The sequence below is a fragment of the Sipha flava genome, unplaced genomic scaffold (assembly GCF_003268045.1).
Source record: "Sipha flava isolate LNK unplaced genomic scaffold, YSA_version1 69_pilon_pilon, whole genome shotgun sequence".
Classification (NCBI taxonomy): Eukaryota; Metazoa; Arthropoda; class Insecta; order Hemiptera; family Aphididae; genus Sipha; species Sipha flava.
The window spans coordinates 259,819-282,289 of record NW_020273609.1 but is presented as its reverse complement, the minus strand read 5'-3'; the positions used below and the strand labels follow the sequence as shown (position 1 = coordinate 282,289).

At 31.6% G+C, this 22,471-nt stretch overlaps 1 protein-coding gene across 5 annotated transcripts in view; it reads left to right on the top strand.

Moving 5' to 3' along the window:
- Positions 1-21,942, top strand: part of LOC112691991 (probable muscarinic acetylcholine receptor gar-1) — a 128,633-nt gene extending 106,691 nt beyond the window's left edge. For 3 of the 5 annotated variants that reach the window (XM_025566488.1, XM_025566489.1, XM_025566490.1), the window contains 4 exons: positions 7,789-7,926; positions 10,966-11,123; positions 14,647-14,939; positions 18,760-21,942. In XM_025566488.1, coding sequence (XP_025422273.1) covers positions 14,654-14,939; positions 18,760-20,681 — 2,208 coding nt within the window. In that variant the 5' untranslated portion in view covers positions 7,789-7,926; positions 10,966-11,123; positions 14,647-14,653 and the 3' untranslated portion in view covers positions 20,682-21,942. Of the gene's footprint in view, positions 1-7,788; positions 7,927-7,947; positions 8,120-10,965; positions 11,124-14,646; positions 14,940-18,759 lie in introns of those variants that run through there. The other 2 variants (XM_025566491.1, XM_025566492.1) reach the window with 2 other exon arrangements.
- Positions 21,943-22,471: the final 529 nt, after the last annotated feature.

The following is a 22,471-nucleotide window of genomic DNA, read 5'->3' as shown; positions in this document are numbered from 1 at the left end:
CGTTCTTAATCGTATTTTACAGTAATATTCTGATCGGACAAAAATTAGTTCATCAAAACCGTAAAAATGTTTGGTTTTATAAACGAAGTTATTACTATCTCTACAAACAATTCTAACTATAACTAATAGTGTCGATACTATATTCTCACTTACAATTGTTTAATATTTAAACCACGGCATTAAAATGTATTTTAAATGATGATGTATTACGTGAGGTTTGGCTCGAAATACATATCATGAATCATTGTTTTTTCGATTATTTTCATCTCTGCAGTTATCATAGAAAATAAAAGTAGTGAGAAATTCAAACTTAATACTTAAATGCTCAATATATTTTACTAAATCTGCTACTATGTATATACTTAAATATTCACATCCAATGAATACACATTTTTTTAAATTAAATAAAACAAATGTCATAATTTTGTATTAAATTACACATTTTGTGAGGTAATATTCAATTAAATTTATATTTTTATAACTAATAATAATTGTAATGTTAAATAAAAAATGATGGAGAAAAATGGCATGTATCGTTTTAAGACCAGAATCTACAATTTATTAGCATACTGATAATAATAATATAAAATAATATTTTAATTCGTAATCATTTGATAAATTGAAAAACTCCCAGCATAAACAAATACACGTAGTTGCAGATAAATAATAAACATTTTCTTATTGATTGTTATTTCTATGATAAAAATTATATATGAAAATTAAAAAAAAAACTTGAATTAATAACTTTTCTAATTAGTTTATTTTTAACTTTTAGTGTTTTATAATTATTCGTAAAAACAGTCGTTTACGTATACAGTAGTTCTACCCAAGTAATCGAGTAAATATTGGAAGAAGAAAATGCTTTTCACCCCAAGAACTCATCACTAGAAATGATGTACACAAATTTTATCTTGCTGATTTGTGCATATTTCTGGTGTATAATAAACATTCATAAATTCAGTGAAACCGTATATATTTTTTATATGCGTGTAAATCTGTTTTTAGTGTTGAGAATCATCAGTCATGCGAACATTAAGCATAATAAACTGTTAAACATAAATGGTAAATAATAATGGTATACTTTATTATGTGTATAAATATAAATATATATATTATAATGCGATTTTATTTGTATAAAGTACTCGCTCGTTTTTTGAGTAGGATTGAATAACAAAAAGTGAAACGACTTTAAATTAAATAAAAAGATTCCAGAATGTTATGAATTAATAATTAGTTATCATTATTCTCGTTTAGCATCCCCTTTGCTCACCTACTATATGCATGGACACATCTGTACAAACAAAACGAAAAGCCATTAAACATCAATGCACAGTGTGCCCGGCGAGCAAACACTGGGTGCCGGACGAATTCATATTTAATTCAAGACTCAATTTTGCTTTTTTTTCCTTTTTTTTCTTTATTGTATTCCCTTAACCCTGTACTAGACTGTTGAGAATTTATTATCTCTATATTAACACTGTAAAATCGTCTATGACTCCAGAATACAGAATATATCCATGTGGTGTAGATGGAAAAAAAAGAAAACTGCAGTATTATATACTTATGTGTAAAAATATACATATACTTATAATGTATGTTTATATATGAAACTGGACCCAGAGATAGCAAACCACTAAACATTTTCGTATACATTAAAAATGTACAAAAAGAATATAAAACCTGTATAAAATATGGTAAAACACTAGAGTTAAACAACTGAAATACACATATCTGAGAAATAGTGAAATTATTTGAAATTTTTTATAATTCTCTTTTTAATTATATCTTGTTCTACATATCATCATATTACATAAATACAACACGGATGGGTCATACAATATAAATATTTATTTTGAATTTAATAGACTGAACACAATAATATAAAATACGGTAAATGTCCATTAAATATTATATAAATCTATTACAATAGTAAGTACGATGACGTTAATATCATGTAAGTGATAATTGAATTCACACAATTATTTCAATAATTTAATTTGAATACAAAATGATATAACATTTAAATGAAAAGCTGCCGTTCAGACAATAACTACTAGTGAAAATGACAATAAAATATAAAAGTATTATATAAAAATGTTCCATGGTATGTATAGCGGCAAAAAGTCCATTGAATTCAATTTAATTTTGAAATAATAATTAAAAATTTTTATAAATAAAAAATTATAATATTATAATAACAACAAATCTATAAGTTATCACGAAGGCAATAATTCTCCTTAACTTTTTACATTTTTTACAAATCTAAAATAAAAAACACAATTAAGCCATTAATATGGATTTCTTTCAAATTTAATCCAACAATAAATCAATAAATACAGAAACCAAAACCGAATACAAGTAATCTTATTAGAGTAATTAAACATGTTAAAGGCTCTGAACGAAATAATGTTCAATATTTTTGAGGTATTTTAAACATGTAATGAAAATATAGTTCAATGACGTTTTCATTAGTAACATGATATTATCACATTTTAAGTTTTTCGATGTAATTTTTTCAAATAAGCACATACAAATATAAATTATATTCAAACTTATTAATACATTATTTAAAAACAAAATATAACACACCCCTACGATATGAAAATTAAATTTCAAATTTTCTTTTCAATTTTTAATAAAAAGAGTCAATAGTTCTCACAAAATATACAATTATAATTATATTGTATCTACTATTGAAAACTATATAACTATATAACTATAGAAAAACTGAATATATATATATATATATATGTATAGCTTAAGTATAAGGTAAACACTACAAAACGTGTGCAATTTTCAATCATTCTATGGTGCTGTAAACAATTTTTAAAACACTTTTTACATGAAAAAAAAATTATTACGTTTATATACACAAAATAAATATATACAACTCATAAAACTCACATCATCGGTAAAACCAATATATTTTTCACTTCATTCAGAGCTAGGGATCTTGATTTGGTACATGATTGATATACACGTGAACACGTAGTTTGTTTCTTTAATAATAAAATGTGTTATACACAATACGCGTCTGTTTAATTACACGTGTTTTTAAAGCTCGTATACACGTATATAAAAAAATAAATCTACCGATGTATTACAATTACACATATATTTATAGTCCAGAAGTATTTGTAAAATTTATTTTTAATAATTTATTATATCATCGTGTAATTCTGACATAGATACACAATACAATTTGCATGTTTTTTAAAATTTTTTTTTATTGAGTAATTGTGTCTTTTGTTACCGTCCGAATTGACGTTTGTGCTCAAAAAAATAAGAAGACACTTAAATTTTTATATGATGATGAAGTTTGATGACTTTGGAGATGCTTCATTACATTATCATTGTTATCTGGTAGAACCACAACTGAAATAGATTGTTGATCCATTTGATTGTTGGAAATCGAACAGAAAAAAAATATCCTTTAATATCCGAGGTGGCAAGTAAATACTACCGGAAATGTAGTAACGCCCAAAAGAAACTGTTTGGTACCAAGAAATATCAACATGTTAATATTTTTGCATCAAAATCATCAATTATTTTTATAAAACATTCAATGCATACTCGTATCTCTCTTATAATTTATTCGTATTAATTCTGATTTTGTATAATTCTTTTGTAATATTTTTATCTTCATTACAGAGCTTTGCACCCGAATTAACCCGAACCCGTAACACCCCTAAAAACCCTTAAAAAATCAAACACCCAAAACCCATACAACCCGAATGATTTTTTTTTTTTTTAAACACCCGAATTAACCAAAACCCGAATAATTTTTTATTTTACAATCTTTATGTGACATATTATTTTATATGTATTTTTTGTGGTTATTTCAATTTTGTCATTAGTTGTTTAATAGTAAAATTATTATTCACAGAAATTATTTCACAAATAACATACAAAATTGTTAGTTAATCTAATTTTATCTAAATAAAGACAATAGCAATATATCATATTAACAGGTGTGCATGAATGGTATGGTATGTTGAATGTTCAAGTGTAAACAACTGGGATACTATTTTTAAAATTATCCCAAGCAGATACGTCGTATTATTATAATTTAATAGGTAATAGATCTTCTACGAATCACCGAGTCGTTATTTATTGCAATATTGTTAGTCTGAAATAGAATTGATGTCTTGCGTATGATTACCTAAATTGTTGTTCGCATTTGTTCACTGTATGGCGTGTAGTACACATATCTATGGCATGAATTGTCAATTTTGTTGGTGTAATATTTCATCGTAACATTCCTAAGTACAAATTATTTTTATTTTTGTATTACGCTATGTTTTAGCTAGTGCATTTTTAGTATATGCACGTACCACAAACCATAAGGAGAAATTTGGTGAAATTTGTAGGGGTCTAAGGATTATTTGATTATTACACCTATAGATACCATTGTGCGCAATTATTTATTTCGACAAGGCAATTCACGAAGTTTGACAATTTGACATTTTTAATCAACAATTTAAACAAAAAGCAATTAGGTGCCTTATTTTAAACATTTTTGGAGTAGGTATTCTAAATAGAAATTATTAATTAATTAAATTAAACAACCTATACGGGTATTATTACATATTAATATTACATTAATTGCGATCGTTCCAAGTCATGACAAGAAGTTTGTAAAATATTACGAATTTGATTTCATTCTTATCACAGAATATATTTTTTTTTAATTCCATTATTAAAAATGCATTTTACAATTATAATAATTATTGTATTTTTAGTCACTTAACAATTTTTAGAGCTAGGGTGGCTAAGACCTGTACTTTATATTTCTAGGGAGGCTCCACCGCCCTCCACCAATGAAAAATAATATTTTTCCTTGACTATTTAACACCCGTATTAACCAATATTATCCCGAATAATAATGGTTATTAACATCCAAACGTTTGTTTAAATGTTGTATTGCGGTTTTTGAATACCCGAATATATTCAACACCCGAAATCCGAAACCCGAAAAAATGATTCGGGTGCAAATCCTTGCTTCATTATGAACTGTTCATCATTTAATTTCAGTTATTAGGTATTTTTAAATTTAAAAAATCATTTTTCTTATTATTTAATTATTTATATTCAATAAAATATTAAATATGAACATATACATGATTCATATTTGTATAAATGTATTTACTGATTTGTTATAAAAATAATTGTTTTGATTTTGTCGTTTATTTTGGAATAGTTTTTTTATTTTACACGTAGACTGTTCTTAGATTATTTTATTTAAATGTTTATACAACGTTAAAATTAAATGCATTGAACATCGAGATATTAATTATTTTTAGTACAATTATCATTATTACTTTAAAATAAATGTTAAATATAATATATGCCAATATTTTTATACAAAAAAATATAATTAAAATAAATAAATAATACAATTTTAGTATTGTGCATTGATTTTCCAACGTTAGAATTAGATTTTCATTGATAGAGAAGGTCACGTGACACTGTGCTACCTGACTTTAAATACACGTTACACAGCAACATGGAGTTTTAACACACGGGCACTGGGTACATGAACTCTATATATATATATATATATATATATGTACACGTGTATCTTAATTACACGAAATTTAACACTGTTTCCATATAAACACGTACGTCCATGTTCTTAAATACACATGAAATAGAGCCCTTATACTGACCTAAAAGGTTACGATCTGGTATAGAATTCCACATCGTTGGGACTATTATCGTGCATGTTTTATATTTTCTAAAATCAATCATTTCAATTCGCTTTCAAATGATCAATTGCAGAATAGATACGAACAAACTTTATTTTCTCTGAATAATCGAACAAAATTCTCCTATAATAATATTAGTAAATAATAAAATATTATTAAATTAAGTAAAACTATTTCATAAATATACCTTAATATATTAGTATATCTATAAGTATACATCATGAATAAATCAGTAGAAAATATATTTATTCAGTTAAAGTATTGAATACGAAATTAAATCAATGTCATTGAAAAGTTTGAAGATGTTTTGTTATCTGTTTAAACGTGTTCAATTATTATTAATATGTATCTTAAGATCTGTTAAAATAATTTTAATACTGTCTTCCTTTATTCAAATTTCCGAGATCTTTCTGGCAAAACTCATTGAACCGAAAACTTATGTAATTTGAATTGTATTATTATAATTTCCCCTTGGAATCGCTTGTATGCACACAAATAACAACATTTAGCTACGTTATCTCAAACAAAAACTCAGCATCTAGAATTAATATTCATCCATGATACCAGATCTTCTATAGCATGATTAATAAAAATAAAAAACCATTCAAACAATATTATCAAGCATAATTTATAACTATTGTTTGGTTATTGTAATGCATACACCAGTATATTGAGTTTATATTTTTTTTTTCATACGTGCAAATATATCCAAACTAAATTTAGCACGCTAACATTTATCAAAGAATAGTAATTATAAAATTTTCATTGAAAATATAGGTGTAGTGTCTTTATCTGTATATCATAATTTTAAACTTCTTTCTCCGGTAAATAAACGAAAAGAAGTTCCAATACCTTTAATTTTGTTATAAGTTTCAAGTTGTAAAAGTTGCCCAGTGTATATACATTTACAATAAAATAAAAATTAGTACAGATAACAGGAAAAAGTGTAAAAGAAAAAGATAAATAATCCACACACAGAATTCTAGAAAAAACGTGAACGACAAATCATCTCTCGAATATTACATTTTAAAATTTGGGATTAATCGACACGATAGACGCAATTCATACTAGATTTGACATTTCGTCAGTTTTTCTTCACGAGTAAAATTCTGCATATCAGCGCCGAATACGACGATTTATCTAGGTCGGCGATATAGAATAACAATTTAATGTTAAGCTATTCATTATCAGTGTTAGGAAATATCTAGATAAAAATAATTTATCTTTTATCTTATCTTGATAAATTTCTACTCAGTTATCTTAATCTTCATCTAGATAAAATCTAGTTATTTATGAGTACAGATCTAGACAATTTAATTGAATGGGATAAAAAAAAAAATTTGAAAAATTAAAATATTTTTATATTTTTATTTTAACATTTTTCTGTACACCGTATATCTGTTACACAGAAAACAAACATTTAGTAAAATTTATTATTATGTCATGTATTGAATGTTCATTGTAAGTCTAGAGTTCTACATCGTAAATACTGACAAAACAATGATAGGTATTATTATTTTATTTTTCAAATGTAAGCTTTTTTTATTATTAAATTAGATAACGATTTGTCATCTTCTTATGAAGTTTATTATAAAAAAAATATCTTTTATATTTTATGTTTATTAATGTTTGAAATGAGTTTAAAAAATTACATTACGTGTTTTTAATTATGCTTTTTTTTTACATAATACCTGTAGGCTATAGTATCCTGAATATTCTCAAAATTCAACATGAAACTATCTCATCTTTACCTAGATAAAATTTAATTTAACTTTTATATCTTTACCTATATCTAGAAAAAAATTAGTATCTATATAAAATAGTATCTATTCCCAACACAGTTCCATTGTACGAGTTTACATACTCTTTTGGGATTAAACAATCTTTTTTGCGGTGACAAATACAATACGTACCTTAGTGTTACTGTATAATTATTATTGTTGTGCGGATACTAACATGAGAGTGTCTCAAATTGTTTCTATGTTTTAACAACCGCATCAATCTTTGAATTATGAACAAACCAACCGAACCCGATAATTGTACGAACATAATATTGACTGTTTTTTTTTTTTCTTAATAGGTACATAAGCGGTCGAACCGATAAGAATAAATTTTCATCGTGTCAGTACGATGAGAACAAGCAACATTTGTTTCCGAAGAGATGCTGCGGTGAACAATGCTGTCTGACCAAGGTTGTATGGAGAATCGTACCAAATAAGTACGGATGATCCTGTTGATAAACTGCAAACGTCATCGTTTTATATAATATTTTTAAGATATTAAGCAATATCGCAAGTGAATGTACATACGTGTGTGTGCGTATATGCGCGCGCGTGGGTGTGTGTGTGTGTGTGTGTGGCGAAAAGGGACTTGGATCAGCTGAGCTATTCTAAGGTCATAATATTTATGAGGTACACTTCTTCTTTAAAACATAAATAATTTACTTAATTTAGTGCATCTAATAATTTATGACTTTTTTATGATAAATTATAAATAAGCAATCACCGAATCAATCAACCATAAAAATTGGGATTTTCACGTGGGTATAGAACTGAAATATTTTATTGTAGATCAATTTATTAATGCATTTTTGTAAAAACTGCTACATAGGTACATGCGATAACTAAAAATTAAAATAGTGTTGTCACGATTTTATCTTCAGTCTAATTAAGGAGTGTACATTGTAGTTAGGCCTGAGGTTTATGAGAAATTATTATATTCGTTACAATAGAATATAAAATTATTGAAATCAATCGGAGTAAAAAATTGTTAATTTTAAAGAATTTCGAATTTCGAATTGGTTCGTATAATAAAGGGTTTATACGTTGGTACTGTACTAAAAACTGTTTATCAAAAGTCTATATAAATTAAAACTAGGTATATAATTAATTAAAACAATACAAATTCGCCACGATACAATCATGATAAATATTCAAGCCATGAATTGAAGAAGCAAGTGGTTTACCACAGCATGTAAAAAAAACGTTTTTGGTAATATTAATATAATACCAAAATAAATTATTCTTATATATGAGTAAATTGCATAAAATAGTAAAATAGTGAATTATTCTTATATATGAGTAAATTGCATAAAATAGTAATTTATCAGATATTACCATTTCCAATATAAATAAATGTAGAATATATAATGTAAATATATGTTAAACGACATAAAATTATGCTTAATATTCCTACTTATATAGCTGAAGCCCATGATGTACTTAATTTAATTTACGTGAAAACTAAACAAAATGAAAATGTTGTATTGGTTAAGAATAAAAAGGAAAATATAATATTTTCGTGTGAAAAAAATCATAGATTTTTATAGATTTTTATGAACAGTTGAAGGCATTTATATGGACGAAACTTTCGATTATTGTGCTCAATTTTTTTTTTTTTTTTACAATTTTTTCAATTTGTGGATATTTGAATAATCATTACGTTTCATTAATATATTACTAATTGCCAATTAAATACACAAAATTATATATTTATGTTTTCCATACAATACAAAGTTTATTGACTTGGGGTTAAATTTTTCTCCTCCCAAAGTAACTCTTGACATCGATAAAGCTTTACTTTAATGTAGTTTTTGAAATGTGGTCGCATATCATTATTACAGGGTGTCGGTTTCATTTAACTCAATCTTAGTATCGCAAAATAAAATAAATAGGCATATCAAGATGTATTCAAAAATATATTGATTACTTTTTAGAAACATATATTATTGAAGATTGTATTTAACCTCCAAAACTTTGGGCACTTATATCTTCAGAAATTACATGCACAACCAACGCTTGTGAGTCCTTTCATTCACATTTTAAAAATATTTTCAATCGAAATTCGCCATTAAACGATGAAGTGCAAACGGATGTCTGAATTAAGAAGCGTTGGTGAACCAAAAACACTCCGGTATAAAATTTTAAAACGATTAAAAAGAAACTATTGTTTAATTAATCAAAATAAAAGGGAAGAAATATGCCGATATACATATATCAAATCTAAAATGTATATTAATATACTGGCGGTAAACGGTTAGAGGTCAGTTTTGGTGGAAAAGTGAATCTCCCCTTCAGCGTGCCCGTGTGCATGTGCATTTCGCCTACACATATTTTAATGTTAATCGTTTCACATGCACCGCCGATTTTTGATAAATTATCATAATACATTGTGTAGAAAGAGTGACGAGAAAAAAAAACATTGCCATTTGATTGCTCGTCAAAGAATAAAATATTTAAAAAAATGATTGTGGTATTGGATTACGAACACAAAATAATATCAGGAACAATAGGCGAGGGCCTGTAAATTTTTGGCTGACATGTTCGCGCTACCTTGGCAGTGTTCACAAATAATTTATGTATATATTTTTACAATTGTGTGTGTGGCGACGCACTTTATATTGAAATTCGAATCGCAAATAGAAGTGTTAAAACTACTTCACGTAGCACCTGCCCACCTTCATTGATGGTACAATATATACGAGTAATACAGTTATCGTACAACGCCGTAACTGGCATGTAGCATGGTTCAGTGCTTCATTAAATGTCTCGTCTATACCTGCCGTCCGTTCGACAGCCGACTACTAATAAAATAAACCATTTAGGACATTTATTAGCTATGACAGCGTTACGTGGGCATGCTATGTACTGCTGAAACAGCTACAACAATTTAGTTCCAACCGTACGTGCACTGCGTTTGGACTTAATATCACAAAAACGATAACATAAAATACATTTTCAAAATCAAAAACGATGTGGAAGAAAGTATTTTTCCTTCCAAAAGATTTTAAATTCGTTTACTGAACTATGAAAACAAAAAAAATCTCAAATCGCAATACACTATCTTAAATTTTATTTTATTCCTGTTCTTACATAATAAACGTCGAACAGTTTTATTTTATATTATTTATAATCACAAAAATAAATATATGTTTTGAAAACAAACGGAATAAAAGAGGGCCTACATATGCATTATAGTCTCTTTTGATAAATAAATGACAATAATAATATGCTACTATAAATCCATTATTTTTTTCCCGGCTTGCATAATATTTTCGATTTAAATCTGTTCTCAAATAATAACTTTTACCTTTTTAAAGATATTTCAAAAATCGACACGTTTTTATTGGTTCCCGTGTCACGTTTTAACATCATCCCAAACAACGCATTTCAAAGATACAAATATATATTTATTTTTTAATTATTTGTTCTAAATATATTATTTTCAACTTTATTTAAATGACGATTTTTGTTCACAGGACATTTCACACAAAGCTATTAAAATGTGAGTTTCCGACTTCGACAAATTGAACTTTCTCTCATATAACAATTAAAGAAATCATAAGGACTAGTGCAATGAAGTGAATGTCTTCTATCATGTAGCATTGAATCTGAATGCGATTGAATACGATTTTAGGTAATGTAAAAATATTACGTCTACAAACTATAATTGTGATTATTTTTTTTATTTTTTATTAATATTTATACTGTATTTGACGTTCAACGTTATTTATCTTTGTATAGACGAGGTACGACGATATTGGTTTTTATGCGCAATATATTTTCCAAGTTTTTGATACAAAGCGCGTAGGTATTTAGAGTTATAAAATATTTTACAGTCAATGGCGGTTCATTTCCCAGACAATACTGCGAATATTCACCTCAATAATAAAAATAATAAAAAAAAAATTTTATTCATTAAACACGGTTCGAGCTTCACTAATTAAATTCGTTGTGTCAATGGTATAGATGCTGTGCAATAACCACTGCGTGAAGTATATAGACCGTATCTCAAAATATTTCTTCGCCGCACTAATTATTACAGTTGAAAATTTCGCAAAGAGTATATAATTATTTGTTCCAAGTATATATACATGTATATATTTATAAAATTAATAAGCAAATTATTCATAAATTATAAAAGAAAATGACAGAAAACTTTACCACCGCTTCGGTTTTCCGTCGAGCGAGTAAAAAGTTTGTCTCTCGCCACAGACGTTTATATACGTATATATATATATATATATTTCTTCCGCCATTATTCAACAACTACAACGTTGCCTGGTTGATGCTGATGCGTGTTCTGAAGGGAAGCGTTTGGCACGAAAAATCATATTTTCCACGATCGTTTCGGGGGCCGAGATCGAGATAACCATTATTTCGTTACGATACGAATCGTGCATTATCGTATACTGCACTTCTGTTCGACAACAAAGCGGTGATCGCACTGCTTTTGTCTGCCAAACGATCGTGTTGTAGACGTTCTCTACTGAGAAAGACGGTCGTGCACCTCTGTGGAACGGAGTGTGCAATTATACTCTGTACACGATGTGCACGATCAGCGCTGATAAACTGCCTATGACAGTGGTGCTTCTCGTAGTTTTTACTTTCCTTCCTCTGTTAAAAGCGATCCGCTGAAAAACTAATCCACGATCCACCAAGGTCCGAGATGCGAAATCGTTTCGACCTGTAAAACCGTCGGAGCAACTGGTCATTTTTATAACTTTTATTCATTTTTACCAAACTTTTATTTCACTGCGCTAAAATAAAACCGTCCCACAGTGGGCCAAATCACTATTTTAGGTGGACAAAACTCATTAAATTTCGTAAAGCAAAAACTGATAAATGTTTGAAAATAGTATATCTAAATAGTATACATGATAAGAATATCAGCGTTCAATAGCAATAATTACAGGAAATTGGTCTGATATAGGTCATTAACCACTAGACAGCCGTTACGTCTCGTCTATGCTTGCGCTTTTTCTTTAAAATAGTAAATATAAAATAACTATACTGTACTATTTGAAACACCAATTTTTTTCTCAAAATGAATACTGTAAATGTACAAGGTAAGCAAAATTAATATACATTTCTTATATTTATAGTTCTGTATACCATGATTTAACATAAAATAAAAATAAATTATGTATATATAGTTGTAAAATTAATATATTATGGTCTCCCAAAATAAAAGGGGAGGATTAGGGGAGGCTAATTTGTTTATAGACTTTTACCTTTATGTACCTTAAAGAATATTAATTCATTTACAACTGCCAAAAACCGCCAATATTATAGCAAAACGTTTTTTTTCTATCAGAAATTACATTAAAAAATAACGATTAGTAGTATAAATGAAAAATGTGATGGCAATTTATTTTTATTTTGTTTAGTCCCTTTAGAGCTTGTAGAATCTAAAAATAATAGTGATTTTACATACGTTTTATGGAAAAATCAAAAATCGTCATCTACCCGATACTGTCGACCAATTAAGTTTTTATTTGAAAAAGAAACCGCTTTTAATACTAAAAGCGAAGTTAGCAAAATAAAAAAAAAAAAATAAAAGAATTAAAATCTTTTGAAGGACCAAATTCCGTTCAAATACATTTTTTTTTTTTTCTATCTAACTATGGTTGATGGTAAAATAATTAACACTATGTAATTCATCAAGTCAAACCTGTTATATTTATAAATGTTTTCCTAAAGATATGAACAACTTAGAGATAATATATAGCTTAAAATGCAATGATGATAATTTACAATATGGACTATCCCCATTACATGGGTGGATAAAATGTTTAGAATGCATGCTTCATATAGCATATAAGAAAGGAATATTAGAGTCAAACAAAAGGGCCAGTGTTGAACAAAAAAATGAAATGACTATTCAAAAAAAGAAAATACAAAATGGTCTATGGGAAAAATTGGGAATAAAAGTAGATAAAGTTGTGCAAGGCAAAGGTATATCTAATACTGGTAATATAGGGAGGCGTTTTTTTGAACATGCACAAGAAGTTTCAGTGATAACTGGGTTAAATAAAATACTCATTGAAAGTTTTAAAGTTATTTTAAGTATTTTGGGGTGTAGTTATAATGAACTCTGAAAAATACGATAATTATGCGAAAGATACTTTAAAGTTATATTTGCAATTGTATCCCTGGTATAGAATGCTCCCGAGCGTCCATAAGATTTTAGTACACGGTTCGAGAGCCATACATCTTGCTCCATTTCCTATGGGGATTTTGTCCGGAGAAGCGCAAGAAGCACGAAACAAGGACTACATAAGATTTAGGCGACAAAACACTCGTAAAACCTCAAGAATAGACATTAATACAGATATCTTACATATGTTTTTAATTTCCTCTGATCCTCTCATTACTTCTAAAAGTACACAAAATGTAAAGAAGAAAAATAATAAATTATGTTCTGAAGCAATGAATTTATTAAGTAATAATATAGAAACTCATACTACTAAAGATATAGAATTAGATTCGAATGATAGTACTGAAGACTCGGATTCAAGTGACTGTTCTACAGACATTGATAGTGATGAAAGTTAAATTTTTTTTATAAATTAGAAACTTAGTAATATTATGTAAATATCTTCTTTTTTTAAAATGAAATACAAAGAATTAAATTAAATAAATAAAATTATTTAATAAATAAATTAAATTTAGTCTATATAATTTATTATATTAATATTATTTATTTATTACTTATTTCATCATGAAAAATAAAAATAATAAGGGTTAGATTCAATTTGTTGTATAGTTTTAAGTACTCATATATTGCATATATATTTGTTATTTAAATATTAAATGATATGTAATATGAATTTAAGTATTTTACTTAATATATACCGAGTCTCGGATAAACATAATTTAAGAAGGTATGGAAAATTATTTGGTCAATTTGAATCAAATAAATATATACATTTATTTTTATTTATTTTTCCCTCAATGAACAACATGTTTAAAGTAAGTGAAAAGTTAAAAAAAATTTTGTCCACCTAAAAAAGTGATTTGGCCCACTGTGCGTCCCCTAGACGTGTACGTTCCGCGAGAAGCACTGCCCCTTTCCTTCACCCCAACGGCTTCTAATTACTCGGTGGACGTGATCGAACGTCACCGTACGTAACCAACTTTATGCGCGTGGTTTGCAGCCCGCAGATGGAGCAAAGCGTCGTCAACGGATCCGTGGTCGCGGACGACGGGACGGCCGGCTCCGCGGTACCGTTCAACTGGACCACCGCGGTGACGGCGACCGAGCTGACGCCGGTGCTGTCGCCGTTCGAGCCGTGGCAGAAGTTCATCATCGTGCTGGTCATTGGTGTGTGCATGGTGCTTACCATCACTGGCAACATACTGGTACTGGTGTCGTTCATTGTGGACCGGACCATCCGGCAGCCGAGCAACTACTTCATCGCCTCACTGGCCGCCACGGACATGCTTATTGGTGAGCTGCTGTGTACTCCAACCCACCCCCGTGTCACTCACCCCTCCCCCGGCACAGACCGACAAATACATCGGCAGCGTGTCCACCTCTGACAGTCGGCAGATCTTAAATTCTATACGTTTATATGTATATATATTTCAACTTTGAGTTATAACAATTACACAGGCACTGATTCCATTGCTAAAAGTTATCCCGAAACATGATTCATTATGATTTAAGTATTTTTTCGATATTTATCTAACAGTTATTTTGGGTTTTTTTTTTTAACACGGTATGTAACTGAACTTCGAAAGAAAAACCCTCTCCGGGGACGCCACTATGCTTGAAATTCATCTGATCCGTGATTTTTGTCATAAAGAATAATAAACAACATTTTAACTGATTCAAAATGGCGACTTTTGTTGATGTGCCATTTTACGCAAACATAACAATATATGCAATACACGTTCCATGTATTCAATTCATTGACTTACACCACTATAATATTACCGTTGTTATCTCCCTATATTCTCGCCCCGTTTAAGTATCTATCACGTGGAAGCAATTGTCCGGTCTGTGATCGACCAGTTGAGTGTCCTAATTTAGTTATATCGTATCAGCAGTTTTGATTTGTAATAATTTTCGAACAAACCAATTGAAAATAGGTAACAGATACATTAATACACCATTCCCCACAGGATATTTCACGAATTAATGTTTTCGAAAATTATTTTCCCCATCGACCACTAAATATTGTACTACTTACGATCAAGTAATTCCTTAAAGAAGGATACCAAGAGTCAAGAGTCAATTGATATTAATCGGATACCATATATCACCTTGGAATATTTTTCAAGGATTTATTCGAGTTGTCAGAAATTTGGAATTATTATTACTTGACTGTTTATCGTGCATAAAGTTTGAAACCCTGACATTTGTAATGAGCTTCACATAGTTTTATCGCCGAAAGATAACGCACAATGGTTAAAGACAAATTTAATAAAATGGCGTACTAAATACTCGTTATATCATAATTTATATCTGATATATATATTTATTTATTTAAGTTTAGTGTTATCTGTTTTATCATCGTGTGTAATCGTAATATGTGATCGCATCGAAGTTAAAACTTAGAGTTTCCAAACTTTTCTAGGCAAACAACTTGTAGTATAAAAACTTTAAGAGTTCGTGCGTTCGAAAAACTAAGTGTACGGGGCGATATTCTCAAACACGTGCAGTGGAAATCATTACGACAGTAAGAAATCGAATTGTAGTATATTACATTGCCTTTCTTTGTCATGATAATTATTTCGAGATTGAAATGGTTAATAATTCAATTTTCAATTAACTAAACGCTTTTACCAAAATTTCAATTCATAAAAATCAAATATCGAACCGCACCATAGTTATTTAAAGTGTTTAATGTTTGAGTTGAGTCCAGAACACCAACGTTTTAAGGTGTACCTCTAACACTGCTGGCGCTATGCTGGTATAAACTTTAAATACTTGTAAACTATTAACTGTACTGGTTAGTTACTTGATTTGAATTCATGTCGAAATATTCAATAAGAAATTTTCCGTTTCGAATTGTGAAAACAAAAATTCGCCATCATGATTTCGATTGGAAAAAATACTTAAAGACTACTAGCAATAATTAATGGTTTTTCTTCTTCTTAAATGTCTTCATAAATCAATGAAATAAGGTGCTTCGACTTTAATAGTTACGCTACCACTATTCGGCTCTATAACATACTCTGGCGAAAAAATTAATCTTGCATGTGAGCACAGTCCGAACTTATAAATTAGTACTATTTATGACATGCCGAATCATGCCCACAAATTATTCCTGCGACACACCACAGGTCCTATACGGCCCTGTCCACCAGAATCTAATATGTGAAAGAAAATTATGACAGCACATGATAAAACATCATATAATCGGTTTACGAAAAGTACACATCTCGGTACACGAAATTATATTAAATTTTTTTTATATTATACAGCTCCGGTTGTTTTATTCTTTTCATACGGATTTCGATTATTTGAATACTAAACGAGAGACCTTGAACATTTCGCGGGATAGATTCCGTTAAACTTCCCATTCTCCCCACTACTTATCCTGATCGTTCACCTTGACCCGGGCCACACAAAAAATATAATACGAACTTTTACCGCTAACATAAAACACGATTTTTATCGCTAAAATGTACAGTTCGAGCAACCTTAGTGAAGTTTAGTATCGTTGGTAAATGTTAATGTAAACCTAAAAAAACAACTGAAATTACAATAATAAAAAAATCAAAAAAATATTTATTTCATTTTATTCGTCCATTGCCATTAGAAATAAATTTGGCATGCAAATATTTTTTTTAATTAAAATCAACCATTATTTAATTATAATATTCAATACATCGAGGAATATATGTGGATTATTTTTAGTGTATTTCATTCAATAACTCGTTTGTTTTCATAAAAGTTATTTAAAAAGTTAAGCATTTCGTCCAAACAAAATGATTTTGTTTCAATTTTGAATATTTCCATTCTACTAAACAATATTTAATATCAATAATCTAAAAATTTTCAACATTATCGATTTGTTTTAGATATAACTCATGTTTTTAAAATTGTACAACAAATTATTTTTCATTCAAATAAATAAATCGAACACATCAATACTATAGAGTTAGTAAAACGATTTTTATCAAAAATTTTTACGGACAATAATAATAATAATAATAATGGTAGAAATCTTATTTACATTCTCATTATTTTTCGGAGTTTACTTGTAAAACTACTGATAACATAACTGATTCTACCTTTTAAAGCATAATTTCTATTTAGAATACTTTAAAAAACCTTTTCAACTTTATGAGCATCCCCAATATGTACCAATTTGTATCAAGATACAAAAATAAAACGTTTAGAATATTCATGAAGATAAAACTTTTAGTAAAATACAAAGAAACCAATTTTATAAATTGTCATCCACTGTTAAATTATTATATAGTAGATACCGATCGAAAGATAGAGATTTCAGTTGAACTATGATCAGCTATGGTGCTTATTTTAAATGACGATTTTATCTTCAAATTCTTAAAAAATTGTGTATAACTGTTTCTTACTGTCTTTGTAACTGATTACTGAACGAATATCGTACGAGTAAGGTAACACCAGAAAATAAACCAGTCGTTCTGGTACCTGTACAAGGTGTCATAAAGGTTAATAATATAATATAAAAGTATGGCCATTGCGATTTTTCTAAAATACTGAATGTAATAATTTTTTTTTTTTATAAGCGATATTTTTACCAATTTTTCGTTTTAATATAATCTCATAATATAGGAGATATATGAAAAATATGATATGAATTTCAAATGTACATCTCTTAAAGCAATAGTTAAATAAATAATTTTAACTAACCAATTACGAAAGCCATATCATTATATCAAACCGTCCACGTTTCCCATTTTTTCAAAACTTAAACATAAACTACGAAACCAATTATTAGATTCTGATTTGTAACGGCTTAAAATATACAAAACAAATCGTTTTACGAATGGCAGAATTTATATTACATTGACCCTACCAAAAAAAAAAAAAAAAAAAAAAAATTACACTATAACCAGTAGATAGAAAAATATTGATATTTTCGTCGGTAGAACATTGCGTTCGTGGCTGCCGTGTACGCACTTACACATGTGGCTATGCACATGGATGATTCGAGAGATGGAACCAGACTTTTCCGTCTCCATTTCAGATGGCCCTAATAGTTCGTCAAATGACTCCGACCGGAAAATAAAATGGGCTTTTTTCACTTACACGCGTTTTGTGTGTTGAACAGGTACGGTGTCGATGCCGTTCTACTGCGTGTACATACTGCAGGGGTACTGGGACCTGGGACCGCTACTGTGCGACCTGTGGCTGTCAGTGGACTACACGGTGTGCCTGGTGTCACAGTACACGGTGCTGCTGATCACGGTGGACCGGTTTTGTTCGGTTAAAATAGCAGCCAAGTACCGGGGCTGGCGGACCAAGGATAAGGTCATGTGGATGGTGGTGCTCACGTGGATCATACCCGCGCTGCTTTTCTTCACCAGCATCTTCGGCTGGGAGCACTTCGTCGGCTACCGCGACCTGTTGCCGGGCCAGTGTGCCGTGCAGTTCCTCAAGGACCCAGTATTCAACACGGCGCTGATCATCGGTTACTTCTGGACCACTCTCATCGTGCTGTTTGTGCTGTACGGCGGCATTTACAAGGTGGCATACGAGATGCAGAAAAAGAGCGAGGCCAAGCAGCGGAAGATGCAGTCGATGGTGGCGCTGAGTGCGGGCACGGTGTCCGGCATGGCGGGCCACGCGGCCGGCATCGGTATGTCCAAGACGCAAAGCACATTGCTGGTCCAAGATAAACCGCAGCACCGGCACCAACAACAACAGCAACAACAGCAGCAACAGGATCAGCAGGATCAACAGGATCAGCAGCAGCAGTATCAGCAGCAGCAACAGCAGCAGCAGCAGCAGCAACAGCAACAGCAACAGCAACAGCAACAACGACAACAGCGGCAGCAGCAAGAATACCAAATGCAGCAGCAAGCCGACGGAGCGGCAAACGGATCGGATGACGAACGCGCCGCGGTGGGCCAGACAGTGGTGGTGGTGGACAAGGAGCGGTCCAGCAGCCCGGCTTTTGAATCAGATGAAGAAAGCACCACGGGTGAGAAGCAGCCGCAGCCGATCAACTGGCCGCGCAAGAAGTCTGTGGCCGAGCTGATCGTACAGTCGGCGCTAGTGCAGCGGTCCAACAGCGGCATACACCTGTCGCCGTCCGACAACCTGTTGCCATACACGGCTAGCAACGGGTGCGCCCCGTCCGCGACCATCGTGCGGTCGTTCTCCAACGCGGCCGTCGTCAACTACCAGACCGACATGCAGCCGTCACCGCCCTGCGACAGCCGGTTGGACGCGCTCGTCGGCATGGACACCAGTGAGCTGCACTTCATGGACGAGAGCTCCGTGGTGATCGGATCGCCCACGTTCGAGAGCCCCACTAACAGCACCAGCTCGATGAACGAAACCATGTCCTCGGCACAGTGCTCACCCGCCCATGGGGCCGCGGCCGCCTCGTCGCTGCTGCAGGCCGCGCTCATCCGCGCGGCCGCCGCGCAGCACATGAATGCCTTGCCCACCGTGACCAAGGTCGACACAACCGTCGTCGTGGACGGGCATCGGTCCGCGACCACCACGGTGGTGACCGCATCATCATCGGCCACCCGCTGCGGCGGCGTCTACGGCGGTGCAAACGATTCCGGAGGCGCGGACAAATCCTCGTCGGACACAACCAGGAGCTGCGGCGGCGGTGGCGACGGTGGCGGCGATGGTGGAGATGGCGACGGTAGTGGCGATAAGCGGGACGGCAGTTCGCGCAGCGACTTTGTGCGCACCATTGGTAAACGGCTGAAGGTGAAACGGCCCAAAGTGTCCGGTCGACAGAAGTCCAAGTCGGAAAACAGGGCACGCAAAGCATTCCGCACCATATCGTTCATACTGGGCGCGTTCGTGGCCTGCTGGACCCCATACCACATACTGGCGCTGATCGAGGGCTTTTGCTCGAACCCGCCGTGCACAAACGAGCGGTTGTTCTTGTTCTCGTACTTCCTGTGCTACGCGAACAGCCCGATCAACCCGTTCTGCTACGCGTTGGCCAACCACCAGTTCAAGAAGACGCTGACGCGACTCATGAAGGGCGACTTCCACATATCGTAGTGCCACGCGCGGTAGTGTTCCATACAACAAACTACAAAACAGTTGATAGTGTGCTGTCTCGTACCAGGATCGGACGGTTTTCGGGTCGGGGCCGTGTTGGCGAGCCCGCCGCTCCGGGAGTCGGAACTTCGATGCCGAAGAATGCGATCTTCTGCGCTCTTCCCCATCGTCCTTCGTCGTTCCGCCGTAAAGCAATCTTTGAAGGCAATCCGTTATTTAGCTGTCGGCTGGGCAACGATACCGCTCGGCCGAAGACCCGCACGCGTTTTCCCCCTTAAACGGTCGCCAGGAGAACCGATTTTTCTGCCCCCTAAACGCGACCAGCCGTAGCACGACCCCGTCGTCGAAACGACACGAGACCGAAGATTCAACACAATCCCAACCCAACCCGAGGCGCAACCGCCAGCCACTTCTGTACGGTTATCGACTGTAGGCAACGTGTCCCTATACCGCAATCGTCGAGTGCTTATGGTTCTGTAGCGATACAAGTGGAACTTTTCACCGAGATCGGAACAATCTTTTCGACCGGTGGCACTTTTACGGTGAAACCGATCACCCTTTCCCCGTACAATTCCATTCCCCTAACCAGTGTTTTTGGTTACAAACGTATTTTTCCATGAATATTCACGTTTCATAAAATCGTGACAGAAGAAAACATTTTATCAGTATCGGTTGAACTATATCAAAAAACATACAAATATATTTACCTAAGTAGTCGATAACCTCTCCTTCCCGCTAGAAAATATTCAAATGGGTATATAATCTTTGGGAACGGATAGTGGTGGTCGTCCTGATCGATTCGCCTCCAAAAAGGACCATACATTTTCCTCAGAAACTACTAACTACAAAACACGTGTATTCAATACTTTACTCGTAATGTGCATTCGAATAAATCTGATATTAATCACAACGATACTCACACACAATCCGCAAAAAAAATACTTGATCTTAAACAATAATCAATAATATTATTTAATCATGAACAATTAATCATTGGGTAAATAAAGTTATTTTTTTTTATATTCACTACTCAATGATCAATTATTATATTATCTTTTATGATATGATAAAACAATGACCTCGTGACAGCACACACACGCATCAACCTTCTTTCAATATTTTTCATAATATTGCAATATATATATTTGCTTATTACATATTAATCTATTGATAATAAAAAATAAAAATAATAATAAATAGCACAAATTAAGACCATAGTGTAGATTTTTATAGATATTTTTAATAACGAAATAAAATTGTAATCTTGTTTATTTATTTTTTTGTATAATAATATGTATATATATATATGAACAGGGTAACATCAATTCTGTATTTTAAAATGTATAATTATTATTCTTAAATATATTGATTAATATAATATATATATATTATATTTAAAAATATTGTGATATTTATAATACTTAGAATCATTGTGACAATATTTATAAAATGTAGTATAATATTTCGTTTGATTATTGTAAAGCTTTTAAAAAACGAATCCGATTCATGGATTAAATGAGCCCTAATCCGTAAATGGAATTCGTTTTTGCGTTAGATTTTAGATGATCGTCAGCTGGTTTTTTTTTATGTTTAGTTAACATATAGTAATTTAATTAACTAGTATTTTGTATAGTTAGTAATAATAATAATAATAATAATAATAATAATAATAAAAATAATAATAATTTATAGTTGTGTGTTATGTCGAACAAATTAGTTAAATGTATTTATTAAAATAAACAATAGAAATTTTTAATTTATAAAAAAAAAAACTTTATATTATTATGTTC